Source organism: Tauraco erythrolophus, chromosome 23 (genome assembly GCF_009769465.1).
Source record: "Tauraco erythrolophus isolate bTauEry1 chromosome 23, bTauEry1.pri, whole genome shotgun sequence".
Classification (NCBI taxonomy): Eukaryota; Metazoa; Chordata; class Aves; order Musophagiformes; family Musophagidae; genus Tauraco; species Tauraco erythrolophus.
This window is the reverse complement of record NC_141487.1, coordinates 1,408,789-1,433,624: the sequence shown is the minus strand read 5'-3', so window position 1 is coordinate 1,433,624 and position 24,836 is coordinate 1,408,789. Positions and strand designations below refer to the sequence as shown.

General features: G+C 47.7%; 1 protein-coding gene across 14 annotated transcripts in view; it reads right to left on the bottom strand.

Moving 5' to 3' along the window:
• The window catches only part of EIF4G3 (eukaryotic translation initiation factor 4 gamma 3), a 154,498-nt gene that overhangs the window by 80,530 nt on the left and 49,132 nt on the right, over positions 1–24,836 (bottom strand). For 6 of the 14 annotated variants that reach the window (XM_086625701.1, XM_086625695.1, XM_086625699.1 and 3 more), the window contains exons 1-2: positions 2,156–2,230; positions 689–802 (exon numbers count right to left, since the gene is read on the bottom strand). In XM_086625701.1, coding sequence (XP_086481827.1) covers positions 689–802; positions 2,156–2,185 — 144 coding nt within the window. In that variant the 5' untranslated portion in view covers positions 2,186–2,230. Of the gene's footprint in view, positions 1–688; positions 803–2,155; positions 2,252–22,053; positions 22,198–24,836 lie in introns of those variants that run through there. The other 8 variants (XM_086625692.1, XM_086625694.1, XM_086625691.1 and 5 more) reach the window with 4 other exon arrangements.

The following is a 24,836-nucleotide window of genomic DNA, read 5'->3' as shown; positions in this document are numbered from 1 at the left end:
CCTCATCCCCTCTTCACCCTCCCCTCACCACCAAAACGGATGGTTTCAAAAAAATTAAATTAAACAAACAGACAAACAAAAAAAAAGGTAAATCAAGTGCAGAACAAAATGCAAGAGTGGTTCTAGGTCTTGCATTTGTTTTGGGGTGGGGAGGTGGAATGAGATGTTATGGGGACGGCTTTTAGTAATGGGAGTGGAAATGGCAGTGCACTAGCAGAGCAGACGGCAAAAACTGCACACGGGAGAGATTAAAAAAAAATAAAAATAAAAATCAGGAAAATGGCTGACAACTGCAGACAAATTCTTCCTCAACACCTCCTCAATAATGGGGCCAAAACCCTGCAATTTGACACATCGTCCGGCCAAATTTCCTGAAGACGTTATCCGCTGAGCGGCAACCCCAAAGTCGCCCACGTCCCTGTCCTACGCCAGGTCCGACCCTCCCGACTGCAAATTCAACTCGGGACCTTGCGTTGCCGCGTAGCCTGGCAGGAACCTGCCAGGGCAGCTCATGCTTTTAGCAAAGAAGCAAAAAACCAGTGCGTTTCTGTAGATCAGCCAACAAAAAAGAAAAAGATGTGGTTAAAAAATAATAATAATAATAATAAAGAAAGGAAAGGAAGAAATAAAAACGGTGCCATGGGCACAGTTGCCTGCAAGAAGGAGTACAGTTTGTTATATTGCTTACAATGCAGTATTTTATCCAGCCTCTTCCAGCCAGGGACCTGTAAACCGGACTCTGTTCCAAAACCTTCCTCCTCTTCCAGTTGTCTGTGCAATGTATTGGCACTGTTCTGCTGGGCTGTCAAAAAAACTGGTTTAGAGATGCAGCTCTTCAGTCAGGTTTTTTGCTCCAGTTCTAACCACATCAACTCATTTGCGCTTTTCAACAACTCCAGATAAAGAAGATGATTATACTTACTGAGAAAAGAGGGTTGTGGGGTGGGTTTTTTTACCATCAGTGTTACTGATCGGAACGGGGGACTAAGGAGGTGGTGGGGATCCGGTTACAAATTCCCAGCTGTCCACATCACAGAAACTTCATCAAAACTGGGTGTTAATTGGCTTGTTCAGCAACACAGAGGTTAACGGGCCTCAGAACGAACCCTCCTGCGAATATCCTGGAGGTGAAACCTCCAGAAACGGGGCAGACGCATCGGTGCGGCTGCACGTAGGGGAAAAGCTTGTCCTATATATATATGTGTGTGTGTGTGGACAAATAGAAGACTTCTGTCTCGGAGGCTTTCAGCTGCCGCGCTTCAGCAGCGTTCATCTTACCCCAAAAAGAGAAGAGCACTGGGAACGGTGCAGCGGTTTTACAGGTAACCTGAAAGGGTTAACGATGCGGCTGCGGATTCGCCGCACGGATTGCCGCGGAGGCGTGAGATATCGTGATGGTAAGCTACCGTGCCTCCAGAAGTTGGGTTCAGCACCTGATGCCCTAGGAGGGTCTTCTAGCACCGTGTGGAACTGCGCTACGAGCTGAGATTCCCCAGAAAGAACCTGGTTTGGGGAACCAAAAGTCCTACAACAGCAGAGCAGTATTACAACACACCAAAAATAATAAAAAAAAAGATTACGGAGGATAAACCCAAAGTTGGATGGGAAAGGGGCTTACCACAAAAAGATCTGGGTACACAGAAGCTGTACACAGCACCCACGGGGTGCTGGGCAGTTAATGGCTAGAACTGATCCAGTGGCACCCAAGTAAAGCCCGGAGGCCACTGGAGACCAAGTGCTGCTGCAGAGAATCACTCTTGTTTACTGATCTTTGGTCTATCACTTTATGAAATACTTCCTTAAAGAAAAAAAAAATAAAAATGAAGAAAAGAGAAAGATTCTGGTAATGAATCTAAACTCTAAAATGAAGCGAACCTGAAAGCAACTACGCTAAAAATAAATCATGTTGTTGGAACGTAGATGAGAATCCCTCCATCGCTTCTTTTCTGATAAGCCACTTCAAAAAGGAAAATCATCCTACCGGGACAGCGTCTGAAAAACTCAGTCAAGATTTGCCGTTTGGAACGTGCTTCCAGTGGAGTAAAACACGCTTTCCAGAGAAGTGGCCAGCTGCTACGGACACACACGTACGCACGGAGAAACACGCCAACGAGGATGAACGAACGTCAGATAAGGCAAAGGTGGGCTCCCTTACCGGCGAGCGGGTCTGAGGCTGGGTGTTCATTGTTTGAGGGGCTTGAGGGTACACCAACGTGGTTGGAGCTGCATTCTGTCCTGAGGGGTAAGGAGCCTGCCAGGGAACAAGAAAAATTAAAAACCATGAGTGTATCAAACGATTCAGCCCGAAAGATAAGAACTGAACACGTTATCAGATGGACTGTTGATTAACATGGAGATGAAGACAACAGAGGTGATTGCGACGGAGGAAGACTTCTCCGTCAAGGACCCAACCGATTCATCAACGCTACCCCGAGCTCCCCACGTGCCGCGGCAGAAAACGCAGCGAAGAGGCACGTCAACGCGACACCGAAAGCCAGAGTTGTCCAAATGCCCGGCCATGGACTTTCTAAAAGTCTCCTCCGAGCTTGTTTCCAAGGAAAGCTGGAACTGTAGGTACGGCCGATAAATCCTCCAAAACACGACAAATGCCAAGGAACAAACTCGAACGCGTTTAATGCAACCCACCGCTGCTTCAAAGCGTTTGCACCGCAACGAAACGGCCCGAAATCATTCCGGGTGTTAAGGCAGACCACGGGTTGGGTAAATTTTCCGTAGTTCCCCTGATTTCACTGGGCCATAACCATTTACATCACCAGATGCTCTCCCTCATGTTATTCGCCCAAAGTAACAATAAACCGACTTGTGGAGTTATGCCTATTACACGTTTCAACGATACATTTAGAAATAACTCTTCAGAGCACCTCTTTTTTCTAACAAAAAAAGTAACTTTTTTTTTGTTTTTTTTTTAAGCATAGTTTATTATTGCAATGGCATAAAAACCAGCCACTGGTCCGTGACGGCCTTCGTTTTCAAGAAGAATTAGCCCAAATTCTACGTGCTGCCCTGTAGCTCCTGCGTGGCTCCATCACAAACCACTTCTCCGGCTCCTCGGCTCTTCTCCCCTCGCTGTCTATCCCTCGCGGTGCCGACTCTGGATATCGGCACTACTAACGGTGACCACAGTCGCTCCCAACCTCCCGGCTCCGTACCGTCAGATTTATTTGATGAATAAAGGAGGTCATTGAGTCTTGGGTCTCCTCTAGGAGAAGGTCTTTGGGCTCACTTTACAGATTCATTCAGAGGGTGGTGAGGCACTGGACCAGGTTGCCCAGAGAAGCTGTGGCTGCCCCATCCCTGGAAGTGTTCAAGGCCAGGTTGGATGAGGCTTTGGGCAACCTGGTGTAGTGGAGGGTGTCCCTGCCCATGGCAGGGGGGTTGGAACTGGATGATCTTTGAGGTCCCTTCCAACTCTAACCATTCTATGATCCTATGATTCTGTGATTACAGGAGAGGATGTGCTTAAAAACACCGCAATACTGCTCTGTACACGGAATTACAAGATATTTACGCCGCAAGCCTTGTGGAAGAATCCCTTCTCGTCTTCGAATTTCATGGCCCTTGTATTAAAATTCAAGAGGAGGTCTAAGGAACCAAGGGAACCGTTTCAGTCCATAATGTGGTATTGAGAGAACAGGTTTCGCTGCACCAGCCCTCAGGCACGTTTCAGGGTATCTTTGATTTGAACTGTGCTGTATTTGATTTGAATAATTCAGTTTTTAAACAATAAAACGAAGTTAGAGTTGGCAGGCCAAACCCATTTGTATTACAGAAGGAAAAAAGAAACTTATAAAACTTTAGCTACCAAGAGAGGCAATCCAGAATAAAGCCTGAAGCTCTGTTTTAGGCAAACAGCTCAAGGAACGGTGTAGAAACAACACAAAAACACGCCGTTTCGAGAAACAAACTCAGTCCTGAAGCCTCCAAAGATTCCGAGTCTGAATTTGCAAACTTACACCAAGGCACGTTCTTGTACACCAACGTACATCAGGCACTTTCTGGCTTTCAAGGAGAAGTCAACCAGCCCCTACGAGACGAAGGTTGTATGCTTTTAAGGAAAAGAAAGCAATTTAAGAAGAGTTTTTCTTACAAAATAAAGCGGGCATGACAGTAGGCTACTGGGGAAAGGATGGACGTACTTCTCACCTCCCAGGCCGAGTCCTACAGCAGTCACAGACCTCACCCACCGCTCAGCTGCTCCAGCCCTTTCAAACGTAGGATGGTTTTGGAGCAAGAAGGTGTCTTATTTTGGAGGAGCATCTAGTACACCTGATTGCTGAAAGACATCTGACACACTGCCCGGTGGCCTGTGCCTTGCAGAGTGTCTAGGAGACAGCTGGGGTCTTGGCGTTACTCTTTTTTCCTTTCTTTTTCCATCCCTAGATGTAAAATCCTCCCTTAACCTCCTGCTGATCCAAACATAACACACAGTAAATGAAAATACAGTTTAGAAACGAACTGACCAAGGAACATTTCAGTCTCAGAAAAAAACAAACCAAACCAAACGCAACCTGAATGCGGTAGAGGGGATGAGGGGACTGAGCTTGACCCAAAAATAGTCCCATCCTGAACACCTACTGCTGCAATACCTCCTACTCCTACTTTGGGACCACACTCAGACTGATTATTCAAGAGCAAAACTCAAACAGGAATACACAGACACGTAAGGACGGTGTTCCTACTACTCAAGCTAAGCAGGCAGGACGTGCTGTTATTTTCTACCCAATTTTCACATTGCTTTTTGGGTCAAAGAGACAATACAAACACATGTCTCTAAGTACATCACTAGACCTTTGCTGTCGAGGACACCAAAGCACACTTAGTAGAACATTTAGCTGAAGAATGTCATTCTGTAGTAGTTTATATCAATACAGTAGCGAAAAACTCTGGTTCAAGAGCAATTAAATGCTTTAATCAGCTCCTGTGATGGAAGCAGCAACCTCTGGCAGGTAAGCAGGGCACGTTTTCTGCTGCCCCCCCTCTCTGGGAGCTCATTTGCTCTAATCCCCTCCAGCCAACACTTCCCTCCCTTCTTGCCACTGGCAAAACCCTCTGATTCCTGTTAACAACTAATTTGCAATAAGCCTTCTGATTCTTTCTTTTTTTTTTTTTTGGAGATGTCAGATGCAGCATCAAATATTTCCCCCTGTTATTTGACAAGTGTGATTCTGCTTGAGCTGTTCGTGTCAGTGCTGTGCAACAAACAGTACGTACCACATCTGAGTCTGAACGACACCTCGGCAACGAGCGACGGCAGCACGGCGCGCGCTAATCGAGCGCTAACGAGACGCGGGCAAACTCCGCTCTCTTTTCGTCCGCAGCCTAGAGAAGTCGTCCTGCGTTCGTAGTACCTCGCTGCTGACGTTCTGCATCTGGGATTTCTGCCCAACATGAGATTAGGGCTTCTCACCTCGGAGGATCAGTGGCTTTGAGTCAGTGCACGCACCCTGCAAAGGGGCCCGATGCCACTCGTCGTATCCTACCAGAGAGCAGCAAGCACGCAGAGTAGGTGGCTGTGTCGGGAAATACTAGGAACTCTCACGTGTAAGTGGACCAGTCGGCCACCAGCTTCTCGTGCCTCTAGCTCTGCATCTCAAGGGAAAAGCCCTTACCCCAGATGGTTTCAATTGCTGCTCCCATCTCAGCAAAAAGGGAGGAAAATACCTGTGATTCATAGAATGGTTAGAGTTGGAAGGGACCTTCAAAATCATCCAGTTCCAATCCCCCTGCCATGGGCAGGGACACCCTCCACTACACCAGGTTGCTCAAAGCCCCATCCAACCTGGCCTTGAACACTGCCAGGGATGGGGCAGCCACAGCTTCTCTGGGCAACCTGTGCCAGTGCCTCACCACCCTCAGAGGGAAGAATTTCTTTCTCAGATCTCATCGAAATCTCCCCTCTTTCAGTTTAAAGCCATCACCCCGTGTCCTGTCACTACATGCCCTTGTCCAAAGCCCCTCTCCAGCTTTCTTGGAGCCCCTTTAGGTACTGGGAGCTGCTGGAAGGTCTCCTTGGAGCCTTCTCCAGGCTGAACAGCCCCAACTCTCTCAGCCTGTCTCCATAGCAGAGGTGCTCCAGCCCTCGCATCATCTCTGTGGCCTCTTCTGGCCCCGCTCCAGCAGCTCCACATCCTCCTTCTCCCCTTCCTTCAGGTTCATGAAACATGTTTTCTTCAGGCTTAAGTCGCACGTGACAAACAAAGCCAAGTTGGGTATAACTTCCACGCTACCCCCAAAGTCCTCATCCACCTCTGCAACAGCCCGAGTTTTCCTTTAATCACCCAAGCAGAAGGAAAGCCGAAAGAACGGAAGCACAGCTATCGCTGAGCCTACAGACCTGTGAGGTTTCGCTGGAAGACACTAAAGCAGGCGTTGCAAATACAGAGCCAAAGACAGCCGCCTCGGTGACAACAGATGTCACTTCTGACACGAGAAGGGCTGAGAGGCAAACGCAAGACGACGCAATCTAGTGTTAAATTTGCTTTAGGGTTTTAAACCCTATCGGAATAAGGTCACAAATAAAGAAAAAAACCATATGAGGGCTTAAACAGCAGCCACTGAAGGGTCTCGGCTATGAAGCTGTCATCACAAGGAGGTAATTTTGGACAGCCAGTGCTGTTTCTAACCCCGATGACCGCTCCGGGTGCTGAGTTCACAACTGGAGGACCAAACGCAATACAAACCCCGCTGAAGACAACCAACATCACCTAAACAAGCACATTTCACAACCATTACACAACAACACACGCTTCTGGGCACGCTCCAAACCAGATGGGAGGTGTGCCTTGACTGGTATTTGTGTTAAAACCATCACGGGGGAAAATAAGGGGAGGGGAAAAAAGTGCCTTATAAATTTCTGCTGCTACAAAGTTCACAGAAAAGTACATGGTGGCTGAAATAAACTCTGAAAAAATCCGACAGAATAAATCACAGCACTCCGTTGCTTTCCAAACAAGTCAGCTGATTAAAAGCATGGCATCTATTCATCTGTCCAAAGGCCTTTTTCTCGGTGCCAAGCAGCTAACTAGGTACACAAAGTCATATAATCACACGCGGTCACGCTGGAAATATGCGGCTTTTATGCACCGTGGCTGAAGTGCTGAGGGATGAGGTGAGCAAATTAAGAGATCAGCGAGGAAACGCTCCCCAAATCCCCTAAATAAACTATCACGGAGGGGAAGGCAAGAAGCAAACATCGTTCTGTATAAAAATTTGGGTTCAGAAGCCTCTAAACTGGCAAGGAAACCCCTGAAATTCAAATAACTGCAGCACCCCGAGCTGGAACAGAGGGGATGGCTGCGCAGCGGCTCCACTTGTGAGGCAGAGCAATTTGCTTCCCTTCAAGCCTCCATCCCAGTGATTTTACATTTCGGATGTGACAATAAGTTGTGTGTTTACGTATTCCCAGCAACTTGCTGGGGAAAACCCTTTCTACTCGTTTTCTGCGCTGACTGCGCTAAGCGAAACAATAAAATAACACCAAAATAATCGCTATCAACGAAACAAATGAAAAAAAAGTTATTCTTAGCTCAGCTCCCGAGCCGGTTAATAAACACTGCGCCTGCTGCGTAACACGACTCCCTCGGGACTGACTGTACTGGGAATAAACAGGCCAAGTACACACAGCGGGTTCAGAAAGAGCTGAGTCACGCAGCTCTCTGCCTCCCGCAGCCCGTGGAAATATTTTATTTATTTTATTTTTTCTTTTTTGGAATAAAACTCTTCAATTCCCCAAGCAGAAAGGTGCCGCCTCGCCTTGCTTTCCGCCTTCGGCAGAGTGCGGCGCAGGAAGGGGTTAAGCCCTGTCGCCGGTTCTTCAACCCTCTCCTGCCTTCGGGCAGGCGCTGGGCTGCGTCTATATTTACCGGAGTCACACACGAGGAGGAGAAATGGTCTCGTAGCTCCAACACATGACCGTGACTCAGGAGCTCGTCGCTCTATTGACCATCGCTATCGCCGTGACCTTGGCCGAGAAAACCTTCCGACTTCCAGTTACTTCCCAGTAACACCGACGCAGCGATGGTGCTGGTGTCTGGGGCGAGCCACAACCCTGCTGAACGCCAGCGAAAAAAACCCTTTAATCTCTTTGGGAGGAACACGACGGCGTAAGCAAAACGTTTTGTAACCCCACAAAGCGATGGTGTCACACCGCAGGCAGCCCTCGGCTATCCCGGAGCGATCCCAAAGGTCGCTTTTCCGGCACGGCCGCAACAAAGCAACGCGATTCTTGCACGTGGAAGGAAAAATAATAAATATTGTACCTTGTTGCAGTGGTTGGCATGTCGTTTGCGCGCTCAGATCACTCCACCCACGCGGGGAGAGGACCCGGGTAAAAGTGTCGCTGCACGGACTTCCAAAAGGATTTTTAAGCGGTTTATGTTGTAGAGGTAAAATGTCAAAAAGGTGCACGGGATGGAAACAGGATAAAATCGTTGCAGCAGCCACCTCTGCCCCCAAACGACCCCCGAACCAAACCACACACAATTTTCTGGATATAAATGTATTTCTGCACGACAGTGGTCTGTCACCGAGACGTTCACTGACTCAGATAAATGCTGAACATTGATTAAAGCCCCACCAGGAGGGCACTTAGAGCCACACTCCATGGACCTCATCCCATCCCTACATTCAATAAATCCTTATCTGCACAAGCTGCCCGACCCAAAACGCAGCTGCCCCTGCAGCGACGTGCAGGAGGTGGCACCACAAGAGCCATCGGCAAGATCACTGCTCGGGGTTTTCCTTTTTATCCCCGTTGGTAACAACCGGACTCAGTTTTCCTTCCAGCTGCTGAACTACTTCCCTCGAGGAAAAGCACAACAGGGAACGCGGGACAGGCTGCGTCGATGCACCAGCCCTTGAGGCTGCTCTTAGAGCCTCTTCCCAAGTTTTGCCCCGGATAACTGGCCTGGATGGAAGGAGTTGGGCGTCAGATGCAGGTCAACAAGTCCCTCGCAGCAGCATAAACCATCGCTTGGGTCACAAGCGCGGCAGGACGGTGCCAGCAAGGACGAGGCTTTGAATTCCGAATCCTTGTTTATTTGTGGAGTTGGGTTTGCTCCGGAATCGAACCACTGTGCTACCTGAACAGCTGCACCCGTGCAGCACCCAAGACACAGAAACCCCTCAGTTGCCTTCGAGCCACTGTGGAAACGCTTAAAACTTCCAAAGACTGAACGTTACAGCGAGATTTTATTTTTTTTTATCTGACACGAAACGCCGTATTATTGCAAGGCAGAGTTAACAGCTACAGCCAGAGCATCCAAGAACAGCCCAGAACCTCCTACGAGATCCATCGTTAACGGAGAGCTCATTTTCCCATCCAGCTGCTGACTTAGGAGAGCATCAAGTGAAAGGGATGAAGAGACTCCTCTTCTTGCTGTCTCCTTGCCACGCTCCCAGGTGCTGCAGCGAAGCACTAGAGATGACCAATGTAGAGATGACCAAGCAGCTTTTGACCTCAAATTAGTATGTTGGCAACGGACAAAAAAGAAAGACTTTTTAACTAAGTTACTGAGCTCCCAACAGTGGCATCTCCAGAGATGCCCAGGATTCAGCTACCTCACCAGGGAGTTAGCAACCTGTGGGAAGAGTTCAGATTGCAAAGAATGAGATGTTTTAATCCACCTGCACTCACAAATCAACTCCATGAGAAGCCAAAAGAGCCACACGAGACCTTCTTGATGTCCTTCTGCTCCTCCAGTCTCAGTTTTGCTCTGGATTATGGAAACAACCACCCCAGTGACAAATGTACAGGAAAAACACACCTTGAGCAGGTCAAGGGAGGTGATTCTGCCCCTCTGCTCTGCTCTCATGAGACACCCCCCCTGCAGTGCTGCATTCAGCTCTGGGGTCCCCAACACAAGAAGGACTTGAAGCTGCTGGAGCGAGTCCAGAGGAGGCCACGGAGATGATCTGAGGGCTGGAGCACCTCTGCTCTGGAGACAGGATGAGAGAGTTGGGGCTGTTCAGCCTGGAGAAGAGAAGGCTCCGGGGAGACCTTCCAGCACCTCCCAGTACCTAAAGGGGCTACAGGAAAGCTGGAGAGGGGCTTTGGACAAGGGCGTGTAGTGACAGGACACGGGGCAATGGCTTTAAACTGAAAGAGGGGAGATTTCGATGGGATCTGAGGAAGAAATTCTTCCCTCTGAGGGTGCTGAGGCACTGGAGCAGGTTGCCCAGAGAAGCTGTGGCTGCCCCATCCCTGGAAGTGTTCAAGGCCAGGTTGGATGAGGCTTTGGCCAACCTGGTGCAGTGGAGGGTGTCCCTGCCCATGGCAGGGGGGTTGGAACTGGATGATCATTGAGGTCCCTTCCAACCCAAACCATTCTATGATTCTATGACGTTTCTCAGCTCCTGGATTTCTTTTGAACACACTTGATTTTTATTACTATTTCGGTAACTAGTTAATTCAAATCTATCGTTAATCTCTTTTTTTCCCAGCGTGCCCTGCAGTCAGCAGAACAGAAGCTGCCTGGCAGACTTCGAAGCTGCTGTCTGCAATGACTTGTATGATGTGAGTAATTTGAGTGTGGTGGGAAAAAATCTGTAGTATCAGTAATATCTCTCTGTAATACACAGAACCAGCTCATCTGTAAATATTACAAACTACGACGGAGAAGCTGGAATTATTACATTTATTCTTTCAGGCTTTTCTACACAGTACCCTCTCAAATACTGCATGAAAGCATATTCTCACGCTACTCCCGTGAACTATCCCAGCTTTACAGCTTCAAAAACAGCACAATAATGATTAAACCAACAAACAGGGACAATTCCCCTCTAAATGCTTTGGCTTTCATTATTCACACCGACACTTCGACGGCGTACGACCAAACACCCCATCAGACTATTCTGTTAAACCCAAGTCCCCATTCACAGCTGCACGTTCAAATACACAGGGTTTTTGGTATGCACCGCATGAAGAATTTCAATTTTTTTAAGCAGCTCATTTGCAAATCATCCAGCATCACTGAAATCGGCTTCTCCTCATCACAGCACCTCCGTAAAATAAAAATACACGGCAGTTCTACTCTGCTGACCCTCTACAAGCCAACGCTCCTGCCCTGTGAGATGCATCAGTAACCTGAAAACACTCTGATTTTTCTGCATATATTGGTATATATTAACTGGAATATTCAAAGCCCCATTAAAACCAATGATGCAGGTACTGGAGCTCTGTTGTAACACTGAACAGAGCTGTGTAGATTTGAAATAGAATTTCACACAATTACAGAGCAAAAACCCTTTTCCTGATGAAGGGGCTGGGATGGGACCAGCTTGCGACACTGGTACAAAGTTTTTGCACATTGGATGTACTAGGAAGCTTCGAGGTTTGGATTCAGAGTGGGTCCAGAAGAGGCCACAGAGACGATCCAAGGGCTGGAGCACCTCTGCTCTGGAGACAGGCTGGGAGAGTTGGGGCTGTTCAGCCTGGAGAAGAGAAGGCTCCAGGGAGACCTTCCAGCACCTTCCAGTGCCTAAAGGGGCTCCAAGAAAGCTGGAGAGGGGCTTTGGGCCGAGGGCATGTAGTGACAGGACACGGGGCAATGGCTTTACACTGGAAGAGGGGAGATTTCAATGGGATCTAAGGGAGAAATTCTTCCCTCTGAGGGTGGTGAGGCACTGGCACAGGTTGCCCAGAGAAGCTGTGGCTGCCCCATCCCTGGAAGTGTTCAAGGCCAGGTTGGATGAGGCTTTGAGCAACCTGGTGTAGTGGAGGGTGTCCCTGCCCATGGCAGGGGAGTTGGAACTGGATGATCTTGAAGGTCCCTTCCAACCCAAACCATTCCATGATTCTATGATTCAGATGGAAGCAAAGAGTCAACAGGGACTGCGACCATTCCGTGTGTTTCTTTAAATACACAGGCTTTTTTCAAAAGCCATTTCCTCCAAATGCCAGATACTCAGGTAGCTCCAGGTGCCTCATCCTATAAAAGTGATGAGGATTTCAGTGATTCCCCAAATCGCAGACAAGAAGAACAAGTAGAGAAGAGCCTGCGCCGCTTGCAGCCCTCAGCATCTTCACCACTCCTCCTCCTCGACAGCACAGCAGTTTCCACTCTCTTCTTTTTCCATAAGCCCAAACTTCAGGAGAATTCCCCGTGTCAGTAAATGTAAAAGGATAAAAATATCCTGACCCAGGAGGAATCGCGCCTCTCGCGAACGCGGTTCAGCCCCTGGTATCTCTGCTCCCCCGCGGTGGTTTGTCTCGAGGTCCATCACCTGTGTCATCACCTGCCCTGCTACATTTTTTAACAACCTTTTTTATGGCTTCCTGTGATTTAGTCTTGTGCTCCAGCGGGCGAAGGCAGCGAGCTGAATGGGGAAACTGAGTCCCAGGCACCCACCACTGAACTACGGGCATTTTTCCTACTTTAATATAAATCATCAGATTCTCAGCGAGGGAAACGGCGAAGGAAACGTGGTTTCCTCTGCTCTGGACAAAGGCAGCTTGTGCAGAGGGCAATATAGGCACAAGATACGCTCTCCTTTCCTTCCTGCTTAAGACAATCTGGTTATTATTCCTGCAGGGATGTTACAAAGGAGGAGGGTGAAAAGGAAAAGCATGACAGAAAGCATCCCTCTTCGACATGTTATCTCCCCAAAGTCCAGGCTTACCCTATTTTTCCTTTTCAAATAATAATTGTGATTATTTTATCAGCAGCTATACCGCTGAACGCGACCGTCCCTTACCACGGCGCAAAGGTAACTATAACACACAGCTTTCGGGAGGAAAGAAGAATCTTTCTGCTTTTTAAAAAAAAAAAAAAAAGATAAGGTGCTCAAGCTGATAAACCCGTGCCCAATTTCGGACGGCAGTGACGCGGCCAGCTGAAGATGCAGAGGGAAATGTTCTAAAAGGGGTTAATTTTGAGACACTAGGGTGGACAGATGCTCTGCTAGTGCTGCTCCCCTCCCAAAGATGCTTGTTTATTAAATCCATCAACACAGAACCTGCCTCGGTTCCAGACTGCTGTTAACGGAGGCACGAGGGCAGGGATAAAGCACAGCAGATGATCATTCCGTAACATCTGTAAATACTCGTATGGATTTACTTGGCTTCTTACAGAGATGGAAGTGACAGGCCCTGCCTTGACTGCGGCACATGGCTCGCAGCCTGGGGGTGGGCTGGTAATGACCATCACATAATTAAGTGAACTGATGTTTTCCATAACAAAGGTACTCAAAAATATAGTGGGTCGAGGGGAGAAACTCCAATAGCTCCACTGCTGGAAGCACACCTGGGAATCTCAGCTGAGACATCCTTGAGATTGCAAAGCGCCTTCCACTTGTCCTATAAAATCTCACCCCAATTTAACCAGAAAATGAACTTTGAGGATAAATACTTCTGCTCAGGAACATGACCTGAATTGGAACATGAACATGAACACTGAGGGTGGTGAGGCACTGGCACAGGTTGCCCAGAACAGTTGTGGATGCCCCATCCCTGGCAGTGTTCAAGGCCAGGTTGGATGAGGCTTTGGGCAACCTGGTGTAGTGGGAGGTGACCCTGTCCATGGCAGGGGGGTTGGAACTAGATGATCTTTAAGGTCCCTTCCAACCCAAACCATTCCATGATTCTATGATTCTATTCTATGATTGGGAGACCCCTCCCCAATCCATGTTGGTGTCAAAACAGCAGCAGCAAGTTGGCACCTTTCCTCCTACTCTCCCCCAAGATTCAACAAAAAGCTCCAAAAATTTGTTGTCTTCTATCTCTAAGGATATTTCCATCCTTGGAGATATTCAAAATCCAAGTGGACATGGTCCAGAGTAAGCTGCTCTAGCTGACCCTGCTTTGAGCAGACACTTGGACTAGATGATCTCCAGGTCCCTTCCAACCTTAACCATTTTATAAGTCTACGGCATCAATCGGATGAAATGTTCAAATTTCACCGCGTCACGCTGAAGCCCGGAAACGCCACTGCAAATATGGACAACGGAAAGCAACTAAATAAATTAATGGTCTAATGGCACCGTAAGGAAGGGTCTATGGAGAACATTGGCACAGCCCTTCCGGGCCACAAAGAGCCAAAAGTGGAATTACTGCTCCGTAACCATCAAACCGTTTTGTGTTCTTTGTCCCGAGCGGAAAGCAGCTCATCGAGATGCCAGCTCGCAGGAGAACCACCCTGTTTATGGATTTCAAACCTTCACCCCTGACGGGCAGGTCCTCCCTCCTGAAGTTGTAAGCAGCTCTGGAGGTTATTCTTCAATTCCCCAGTCTGACACAACAGCTAACAGTGAACTCCAGGAATTCCAGGGCTCCTTCTGCCTTGTTTTATATATTTGCAGGGATATTTTATGCCCCTCCACGTTTACAAAATGCAGACCGTGTAAATCTCTGACTTTTGTGTTTATTGGGACATATTGCCTTCTGCAAGGCATTGTGTTTGTTTAAAAATGACGTATTTTCCGGAGTATGCAAGAAAGCATCCATGAAATTGTATGGACCAGAAGGTATAGTTACAGAAGGAATACCAGAAGAGAAATTATTAAACACAAGAAAATGGCAAGTTGCCTCATGTTATTTTGTCTTCTTACACTATGTGGTTCAACAAGTGGCAAAGTCTAAAAAGCATCAAAATAAAGCACAGCCCACGTGACTGTGAGAACAGAAAATGTGCATGGAAAACTCTGAAGAAAGGGATCTGTAGAATTTTGAAACTGCTACAGATGAGTTTGATTTTCTATTAAAAACGCGATTTCAATCCAAAACAACAAGAAAAGTTACTGGCAATTTTAAAACTGCTTTTGATTCCCAATAGCATCACAAGCCAAAAGAAAACTCTTCCCCTAGATCCTGCATCCAGGAGTGTGGTGTGGCCAAGACACCTACCGTGGGAGCTTTTTGATTCGAAAGAACTCACTTTACGCCAGGGTGGACGGGCCAGGGAAGGCTCCGAGCTGGGCTAAGGTTACTCCTGAAAGAAAAAGCTCAAGCAGCAGTAGGATAAACACATTATCTTCCCCCCCAGCACACAAGAGCACGTGGAGAAGCATTAAATCCACCTCTCAGAGCAGTAATCCGCGCAGAAGGTAGCGGGAGCAGTGAGGGGGTGGGCCTGCAGGCTGACCTGGTCCTAACTAGACTCGGGATTTGCGCCGCAATCTTTTCCTTTGCACATGTACGTGATAAAATCGTAACAGATTTTTCTTTCTTTCCTTTCCTTGTTAGAAAAAAAAAAAAAAAATAAGGCTGTTTCTACCCCTTCCTAAGTGCACGGATATTAAAATAAATTCATTCATCCCACCCACGTTGCGCCTTTGGAAAGTTAACTGTTCCCAAGGTTAAATCATTCTTAGTTAAGAGCGCTGATCGGCATCGTTACGCCTTCCCTACTACCACATTACGCCTTCCCTACTATCCCAGATCTCCCTCCCTGCAGCTCTCACCCCCAGCTGCTCTCCCCACATTAGAAGACACCCGTGAAGCGGAGCACCCCTGCACAAAAGCACCCCAAAACCTGAAAGGCACCGATGGCAGGTGCTGAGACACAGACACACTTTAGGTTTCCAGCACAGATTTGCCCAGATTTAAACTAAGGAGGTAAAAGGCACAGCATTGAGTCAAAAAAAAATAATGAAATACGTTATATGAGCAAATATTCCCAGCGTTATTAACCCAATCAAAAACCTACTAATCCTATTAGAAAGCAGAGAGTTCAGCTGCACTTCCAGCAGGTCTTTAACACAAAGGCCAAAAGGAGATTACGCTTCTCCTGGATTTATCAGCTATTAAATAACTCGCGTTTTCAAATCTCCACCTGCAGTCATCTGCTCCTGCAAGCTCAGAATTAGCGAGCTCCGTTAGAAATACGTGTTGCGAAGAAGCCTGGCCCGGACGTATGGAAGCACGAGCAAGGAAAGGAGTGAGAAGTACGAGAGGTCCAACTCTTGACTGCTCAGAAGACATCAACGCATGTCTCTCGAAGCAGGTTCTTGCCCATAAAGCACCATCGAGAGCTTAGTTGTTTAAATTTTCATTATCCTCGTTATCTGGTATGGATAGAAGAGCCAAGGAAGGGAAATCCGCTGTTTGGAGGTAGAAGAGGGTCAGGACACACAATGCAAAAACTCCTCTCTGGGCCAGTCCAGCCCTGACTTACCCAAGGAGAGTTTATCAACCTTTCATTCCGTGTCCACATCATCGTGGCCACCAAGATGATCATTAATTAACATCCTGACCAACAACTGGACCTGCTCTACAAGTTACAGGATTCTGTGTGGTTTTAATCAGCGTGAAATCCGGCGTAACGGCAACTTACGGAGAACCAGGAGGTTCCTGTACGGAAAAGCTCTCTGCGTGAAGAGTTCCCTGCAAAGCTTTGAGAACCAACTCTGACCAAGGCATCCACAGAAGATACTCTCCTGACACAGAAAACGATGGACAGGGTGTTTGTACAAATGAGATGACGAAATTAGGGAACCCCTCGCGCTCCTGGGGCCGTGGAAGTCGAATTATCTGACTTTACACACAGCAAAGTATCCATGGACTCGGATAACGGGGAATAGCTGCATTTGGGGGAAGATGAGGGTTATACATAGTTTGCAGGCAACAAAACATAGAAGGTAACTGCCTGTGACACGAGGAGCCAACAGCCACCGTAACACTCGCCACGTCCCAGGGCACCCGACTCACCGCAGGGCACGGACGGGTGAGGTTCCGATTCACTCACGCTCCTCCTCCCATTCCAACTGATTAACATCACTTCGCTAAAAGCATCCAAAATCCGAATTGGGCTACGAGCGATGGGAGGGAAGGACTCCATCATGGTTCTAAGCTCCCGTAGAAGGATCCAAGATAATAAAAAGGGGGGCTGGGGGATTGCCTATGAACATGCCACAGATGGCACACAGACACGCTTCCTGGCACCGATTCCCAGACCCCAAGGTACTAAGGAATGTCTCGCTGCTATTACAAACGTTAATTCAGCAACGGTGACATTTCTGACGACCAGAATGAGACCACAAAACTCTTTTCACTTAAGGCGAAGAACCAGATGGTAACGAGCTGCAGCTGGTACAATCTGTTCCCGATTTCAAGCAGCCACCTAGAAGTCGAGGTCTCCGTGCACCACGATCCTGAGAACTCCGCTCTCCCACACTTTTGTTTTCGCGGGTGCATCTCGGCGTTGTCAGAAACAGATACGGGATTATTGAAACAACAGCTCCGGAATAAGGTCTCAGTAGGCGCCGCAGGGTCCTGTGCTAACCGGGGACTCCATCGTCCCAGCCCGAGAGGTGGCCGTGGGCACGGAGTGCCCATCTGCTGGGTGCACAGCGTGTTCCCAACGAGAGCTAAAGCCTTCCCTGGCTACAGAGGAAATTCCTGGCGATTTGTTCCAAGCGTGGTCCGTCAATACGTACAAACTCTGGTCCCAGACCAAAAAGAATCCCTCAGTACGCACATCGGAGCCCGCGGTTTTGAAGCCGAGGCAGAGAAGGCCCAGAGCCTTTTCCAAACCATTCCCCTCTCACGGTGCTCTGTCTTGTTGCGCCAGAACCCACTGCCCTTGTTCCTCGGGATCCTTCGAAACACGCCGAGCTCACGAGGAGGGATGAAATTGTCTTCTCCTGTCACCCTGAGCTTCGCACGCTGCCTCCTGGTCGTGGCACAACCAGAGGATCCTCCTCCTTCTCTTTTGATGGCTTACTGGGCAGAGGAAAGCCCTTTTCTGCTGCCTCCTTCCAAGCCCCAGTCTGGTTCCTTTGGACAAGCTCCGCTTTCTCGTTATTCCCATCTTCAGGCACGACTACATCATAAATTACTGTAACTAAAGCCGGAGGCGGGGTGGATTTACAGCGTTTCAGCTGCTTTGTGTTAACCGCCGGTGTGACCGCTCCTTGTCCCGGACCATCTCACATCCACCACGGGATGAGAGTCCTCAGGCAAGATGTTACCCCGCGGTGCCAGGTACGCTGTAAATTCAAGCCCTACCCGATCTCAGGATAACTTGATCCAGTAGCCACGGCCAAGGAGGAACTTCTCAACTCCTTTTCAATGACTTCTCCTTTCCATTGTACGCCGAGAAAGTGGATTGTCTCAAGCCAGCCACTTCCGAGGTCTGCGAGCCAAGAGAGGAGGCAGAGGAGATGTATCCCTCTTCTCCCAGGCTGCACGAGGGGCCCTTCGGCGCGAAGAACGACAGAAATGGGCAATTTTTTGTATGTGGGGCCACATCTGGCCATAACCTCACTGCGGCAACATGTGCTGCGCATTCGCCAACGCCGGCGGAGTTCAACGCATTCCCCAGAGCAGCAGGATGATTTCAAGGCGCTGGAATTTGGGAAGCAGAAACACTGTCTCTTGCTGGGGGACCGTTTCACATCACTGCTGAGCTCTTCTCATTTCGCTGCAGAAACTAATTCCGAAGGGCAGCAAAGTGGCAGAGGCTGGTCATCGCGAAAGACTTCGGAGGAAGTGGAACAGCAAGCCCTTCTCTTGTTTTGGCTACACCAAATGGAAGAGGTAGGAGAATAAGTGAACAAGACACCAAACCACAGCACCGCAGGACCATCCCTTTCGGTTTATTTAATGAAGTTAAAGAAAAGGCAGCTACAAAGGTGCAACTTAAATTTGCCCCTGGCTTATCTAAATATTCCATACATTTCCTGGTCGGTGGTTCCAAAAGTCTCTCTTACGGACCACTCAACACGATGCCATCATCTCATCACGCAGCAGCCTGCAGCCCTATGAAGTGCTCCAGCTCCCAGTGCCCACAGCTTTTCTACAGGACGGCAGCTCCTTTTATCACTTCACCAGCATTTTAAGATACGACCTCTTCTCCCACCACCCAGACTTTCTGGAACAGGTAGCTTTAGAGCAGCCAGGACAGCGAGGGGACCACTTGTGGAACTGCAGCACTTACTAACCCTCGCAGCTTCTGCGAGACCCCCACTTGAAGAAACTGGTAAGGAACGCTGAGATCCAAGAGGAGGGATGCTGAGATGCCTACTAGGGACTGACCTCTCCGCTGAGCCTTGGTCTGACAGCACACAGAGTAATTTGTGACCACACAAGCAAGTAATACGTATTCTATCACTGGCAAAATTATTTTTAGACCTCAGTGATATCTGAAGCCTAAAAACACGCGTAAATATTTTCATTCACTGCTGCCTAAACAGCAGTCCCCTACCTTGGAAAGACTCAGTTTTGTGAGTATTCATCAAGTCACAGCTCTGGTGGAGAAATCAGCGACTCCTTAATCAGATTTTAATTCAAACCAAGTGGTCTCTTCCTTATCTTTTTAATTACTCTGTCAAATCAAGAACACACACACACTCCCCTCGCCACGCAAACACACCCCGCTACGTTAGGCACAACTGGACAAACGCAAAGACGTTTGTTCGGCGTTCAACCACCAACGCAGCGCGGGTTGTTAAGGCACCGGGCAGTTTGTGAAGTGTTATATTGCTGTTAAAGAAATCAGTAATAACCAGTTCAGCAGAATAACACGTCAGCTCTGGTCCCTTTATCTCAAAAGGGAAACAGGAGGATTTCAAGGGCCCAAGAATCAGACAGAAAGAACAATTACAGCATGGAAAAAGCTTTCAAGCGATGAGAGATGTAAAGGATTTTGATTGTTTACCTGAAAGAGAACAAATACATGAAGTCACAATAAAAGATCACAAAACTACAAGCAGTCTGGAAACAGGAAACTTCCACTCACCTCTTACCACGAGTACACAAGGGCACTCAGCGAGACCCACAGGAGGCAAAGCGACGGGCGCAATGAAAAGGTGATGCTTTCATCCGACACCCCGCTCAACTGGGCCATTCCTTGCCATAATATTGAAACTCAACACCCGACAGCGATCCGAGTGAGATACACATAAGAATATTCAGAATTCCAGTGTTAAAGAAAAAAAAACACAAGCCACCTTAAAGTTTACCTAAATAGTTTAGGGGTGTGGAAAATTTTCTCTGGGGACAAGTTACCCTGTAGCTGCTTATGTCAAGAGTCTTGAATCCCTTTTTCAAGCCTTACTGGTGGAAGTGTCTCAAGTGCAGGCACTTCCATTTCAACTCTTCACCTCCAGCTGCAAAACGAGAGGGTCAACCGATGGGACACCACAGGAGCGAAAACATCTGGTCAGAGGCAAGTGCTGTGAATGAACCAAAACCACTGGTTTTGCTGCTTTGCTGCTGGATCCCAGCTTTGGAGGAACCACTTACAGCAACGTCCCCACACCTCACTCCTCCACAGGCCCCAAAAGAGCACAACAACTCATGCTTTGCCTGGCACATAACCTCGGATCTTGCTTTTTCCTCCTCTGGCTAAGCACCCAAGGGCCGGGCCCAGACAGTCAGAGGACAAATATCCTCCTGGAGCCCTCGAGGATCCTCAGCTGACATGGGGGACGTAAGGTCAGACCGCTCCTACAAGCAGCATTGACACAATCCGACACTCATTTCCAAGGCGATAAGAGCCAGCAGAACAGGAAACGAGCGTTTTCCCGGCGGCTGGAGCGGTGATTTGGCACGCAGCCCGCTCTCTACGTACGCACTGACTCAACAGGAAAATATTAAGGGAAGAAGGAAAAAAAAAACACAACCAAAACCGACCTTGATTAGAATATTTTTCTTTTAGAACGTTCTCTTTCTTCCCCTCTTATCTGCCACATGATTAGCTTCCCTCTGCTGACGAGGTTTACCAGGAATTAATTTCTTGATGCATGACATAAGCCAGACAACATCTGAAGGTTTGCTCTGCAACCCTGCGATGTTCTCCCTCTGCTATGTGAGGCTCAGTCTCCGAAACAGAGATGTTTTTTCCAACAACCATGGAGCAAGAGCGCAAGAAACAGCTCCGCGAGCGCTGACTTAACGCCTGCAACCTATTTGCCATCTTGAACAGATACTTCAGCCTCTAATTTCCCACTCACAAACGACGAGCATTTGCAGATTTTTTTTTTTCCAAACACGACCACAACTTTCCACTTTTCCCACCGAGCTTCATCTCGAATGTGTAATATTAAAGGAGAAGTGTTCCTTACACGACCTTATTTGTTTTCACACATCTCCGGGTCTAAAAGGTCAGCTGCCGTTTAATATTTCATCCCAATGGAAGAGGCTGGCAGGAGCAGCAGCAAGTTCGCCTTCTCCCACCGCTGCGACACGCTCGGGGCTCTCACCATCGTTCCCAGCCCGTCCTCGGCTCGTCATCCCACCTCCCCGCTCAACATCTTGTTTAGAAGTAAACCACACTTCGTAATAGCTGACCTACTCACGTCTTCCTACTTTATCCCATTTATTTGACCACGGATAAATTAAGCAAGAGCAAACATAAGGCTTTCCTCTCTCTCAAACCTCCATACTCTTACATATCCCCCTTTGCCCCATCCTGTATCTTTTCTCTCTCCTCCTTCCGTGCCCTATTACCTGTCTCTTTTGCCTCTTCCTTTTTTAAGATAAGCTTCTCCACTCACTCGTCAACCCTGTAGAACATTCATCTAATAGAGACTACAAAAAGACCAATTTTTTCCACATATCTTACTAAACGCTATTTCTCCGTTCTATTGTAACTCCTACTTATCTCCTCTTCCATCCTTTTTTCCTCATCAGTCCTTTGTCTCGTTTCTTTCATTTTTGTCATTCATTTTACTGCCCCATTTTTTCGGAGAATTACAGAATTGCAGCGTCCTGCACAAAACATTTGAAACTGAAAAAAATCCCTAACGGAGGACATCGGACACGTTTTTGGCGTTTAAAAAGGGAAGTCAGGGCATGCCCCAAGGCAGCGTAACCCAACAGGGAAGAACATCTCCTCAATGAGTATTTCCTACAGTTTTTCAAGTTGCTTTTAGCTTCTGTTACAGAACCAACGACAAAGCAACACCTCATCAACTTGAGCGCTACCTATAAGTCACTGCAAGGCTCGAGCCACGTAAAGATATTATTCACTACTCAAGTTTTCTCTGTCGGTCACGGACGAGATGACAACGGCAATCTCTGAGAAGCAAAGCTGAGAATTAGAGAAGAGGAAAAGAGGGAAGCTGGGAACGCTCTGCTCCGACGTCACGTCTTACCTGTGAAAGCCCAGGGGACGAGGCATGTCCCGGTGGCGTTGCAGCAAGGTTTGGGTGTCCCTTATTTATTTCATGTGCAGTGTAAGGGGAGGGGGCAGGAGGACCCGGTTGTCTTGCTACTTGTGTTACCTGTGTGGAGATAAACTGTTAGTAAAACATAACATTAGTAATCCAATCTGTAGAGATATCGTAATCTTCTTTTTAAGAAAGCAGCTAGCAGCATCTTTATATATACATACAATAATGCATATTATATGGAATTTTTAATATATATTTTATATGTAAATGCTGTACAAGTAAGTTAAATATTGACACAATTCAGGAAAATGAGGAAGGATCAAAGGCCAAAGAGCACCGGCTGGAGTCACTGGTGGGAATGTGTAGGAACTGGGTGAGCTTTATTGCTTTGGTCTTGCTTTCCAATACTTTGGCTCCAGGCCTGAGATCTTCCCATCTTTCTGTTATAAGCCATATCAAACAATACTGTGATTTTGCAAAGGGATACACGTTACCAGCAACCCAAAAAACAAAGAAAAGGGAAAACTGGCATATTTCTCTCCAGAAAGGAAAAAACCAAGGCTGCACGGGGGCCTTGCTGCCTGAAGGGCTTTCCACCGGCGAAGAACGAAACACCAAAGCAATCTTACATCCACTTATCTCCTTTCTCAGCTTCTATTAAAAAATAACTTATCAAAACACATTAAGCAAAACGTTGTAAAATCTATTCAGGGCACATACACTTGCTCTGCTGTACTATCTCCATGACAGAAGTGTTTTAAATACACTTTATATAGTCACTACAGTGAAAAAAAAAAGGAGAATCAAAGGAAAAAGAATCACTTAACCATCGGGTGACACCCCCCAGCAATTCAACACAACTACATTTTTGCAGATTTGGTTAAAGCTCGTGGTGTAGAAGCCCAGCAGTCGCTTCTCACTGACGTTTGCTCAGATCTGTATTTTGGTTGCTGAAAGCACCGCTGAGCTACAAGCACTTAAAAGCAAACACAGGTCAAGCTTAGAAGGGGACGCTGCCGCTGCGTAGGCAGACGTGCGCGTATATGTATTTCCCCAGCATCGGAAAAGAAGGCAGAAGGAAATTCCCGGCTCCTGATGTTTAACAGAGCATTAGCACCAAGCTCCAAGAGAGCCAAGTCGAAGAGCAGAAGTCACAAAGTTCACGACTAAATGCTTTTTCCAAGTCATTTTATTGCATTCCAAGGATCGACGCCCGTCGTTACGTTACCTAAACCACTGAAACAGCCGCGCCGGCAACGAGAGTCGTAACGTGCGATTTCTCCAGGCTTGGAAATGGTCCAGAACCGTTCGCCATGGGAAGATTTACAGCACCCTTGTGCTCATCAGAGAAAAGAGTGGGTCATGGCAGAGAAGCTCATCTTCTGTCCCCAGCTGGATCCTTCCCTTCCCCAGTGGGGGGAATCATCTCTATTTTTTTTTGGCTGATCTAGACGGGCAGGTGTGCATGTGCGGCCTCGCTCGGCTCAATCGAAACCGGCCTTACAGGGAGCATCGTACAACTTGCCACGTCCCGTCCCAAGAAAATCAAAGTCTCTCACATGACTCCTAAGACAACCTTGAAAGACTTGTCATCTCTATCGCACAGTAGTTGGTGTTTAGAAGCGACTACGTGTCACGACGGGGATCCAAAATTGCAGTTGAGGGAGGGAGAAGGAGGCGAAGGTAACACAAAAGACAAGGAAATGCTGTATATGAAGACCCCCATCGGTACGTCGAGTTGGTGCTCATCACCAAGCGTCTCCTTGAACGGCGTTGTTTGTGGAGAAAAAGAGGTTATTTTGCAATAGTTGTGGCAGTTTGAACACCACCAGCTTTTCTCTTCCTACATTTAGAAGTTCACACATTACTCCAACCAAGCCCAGTGCCGTCCAAAATCTTCTGATCTCCAAAGAGCTCCTGAGTCCATGGACATTTGTCGAGGGGGACAGGGCACTAATAATATCCCGGTTAATGCAAGCGTTCCATGGTCTTCTTCGGAAATTAAAACCACGCAGATAACCCAGGTTGGAGGTTAACTAAAGACTGCAAGGAACGCTCTTCTGAATTGGGTAGGAAATCTGGAAGCCGAACCAGAAGGAAAGCTGTGCATGATGGTCCATCGGACACCCTACAGACACCCGACCTGCAGACCAGTAGCAGATACACTACAGACACAGCTCTAGACCTACTACAACTTGCCTGAAAGCCTGATTAAGGCACCAGGAACGATCACAAAATCACATCGTCTTGATACTTTGGCAACAACACACACGGAGAGTAGCTGACGGGAGTCTACCACTGAGCTGACAGGACTTCCTAGGATCAGCCAAGCCCAGCTTAGCAGACTCAGAAGAAAGGATGAGCTGTCTTTCCAGCACAAGGGAAAATATGGAGTGCCCTTCATGCCAGCTACAGCAACGCAGGTATTTCTACACCTCCGTCTTGGCTCCTACAAGAAATTGCTCACGGAAACGCAAGATACAGATTCGGATGTCAACAGGTGGTAAAGGAAAATAAACTTGCTGAATTTGTGTGTTTATTCACTAAATTAATGAAAAAAAACATCAACCAGGGAGAGACTCTACTAGTTCATCATTAGTGTTATGGGATGTTTGTCCTCATGGTGCCTGAGGTTTGGTTGTCTCTTTATTGAATGGGATTCTGCAGAACATAAACTCGGTCTGCGATTACTATGGAAGCAGATATCCTTAAATGTAGAGATTAAATTACTCTCGTAAAAACGGACACACAAAATTACACATGAA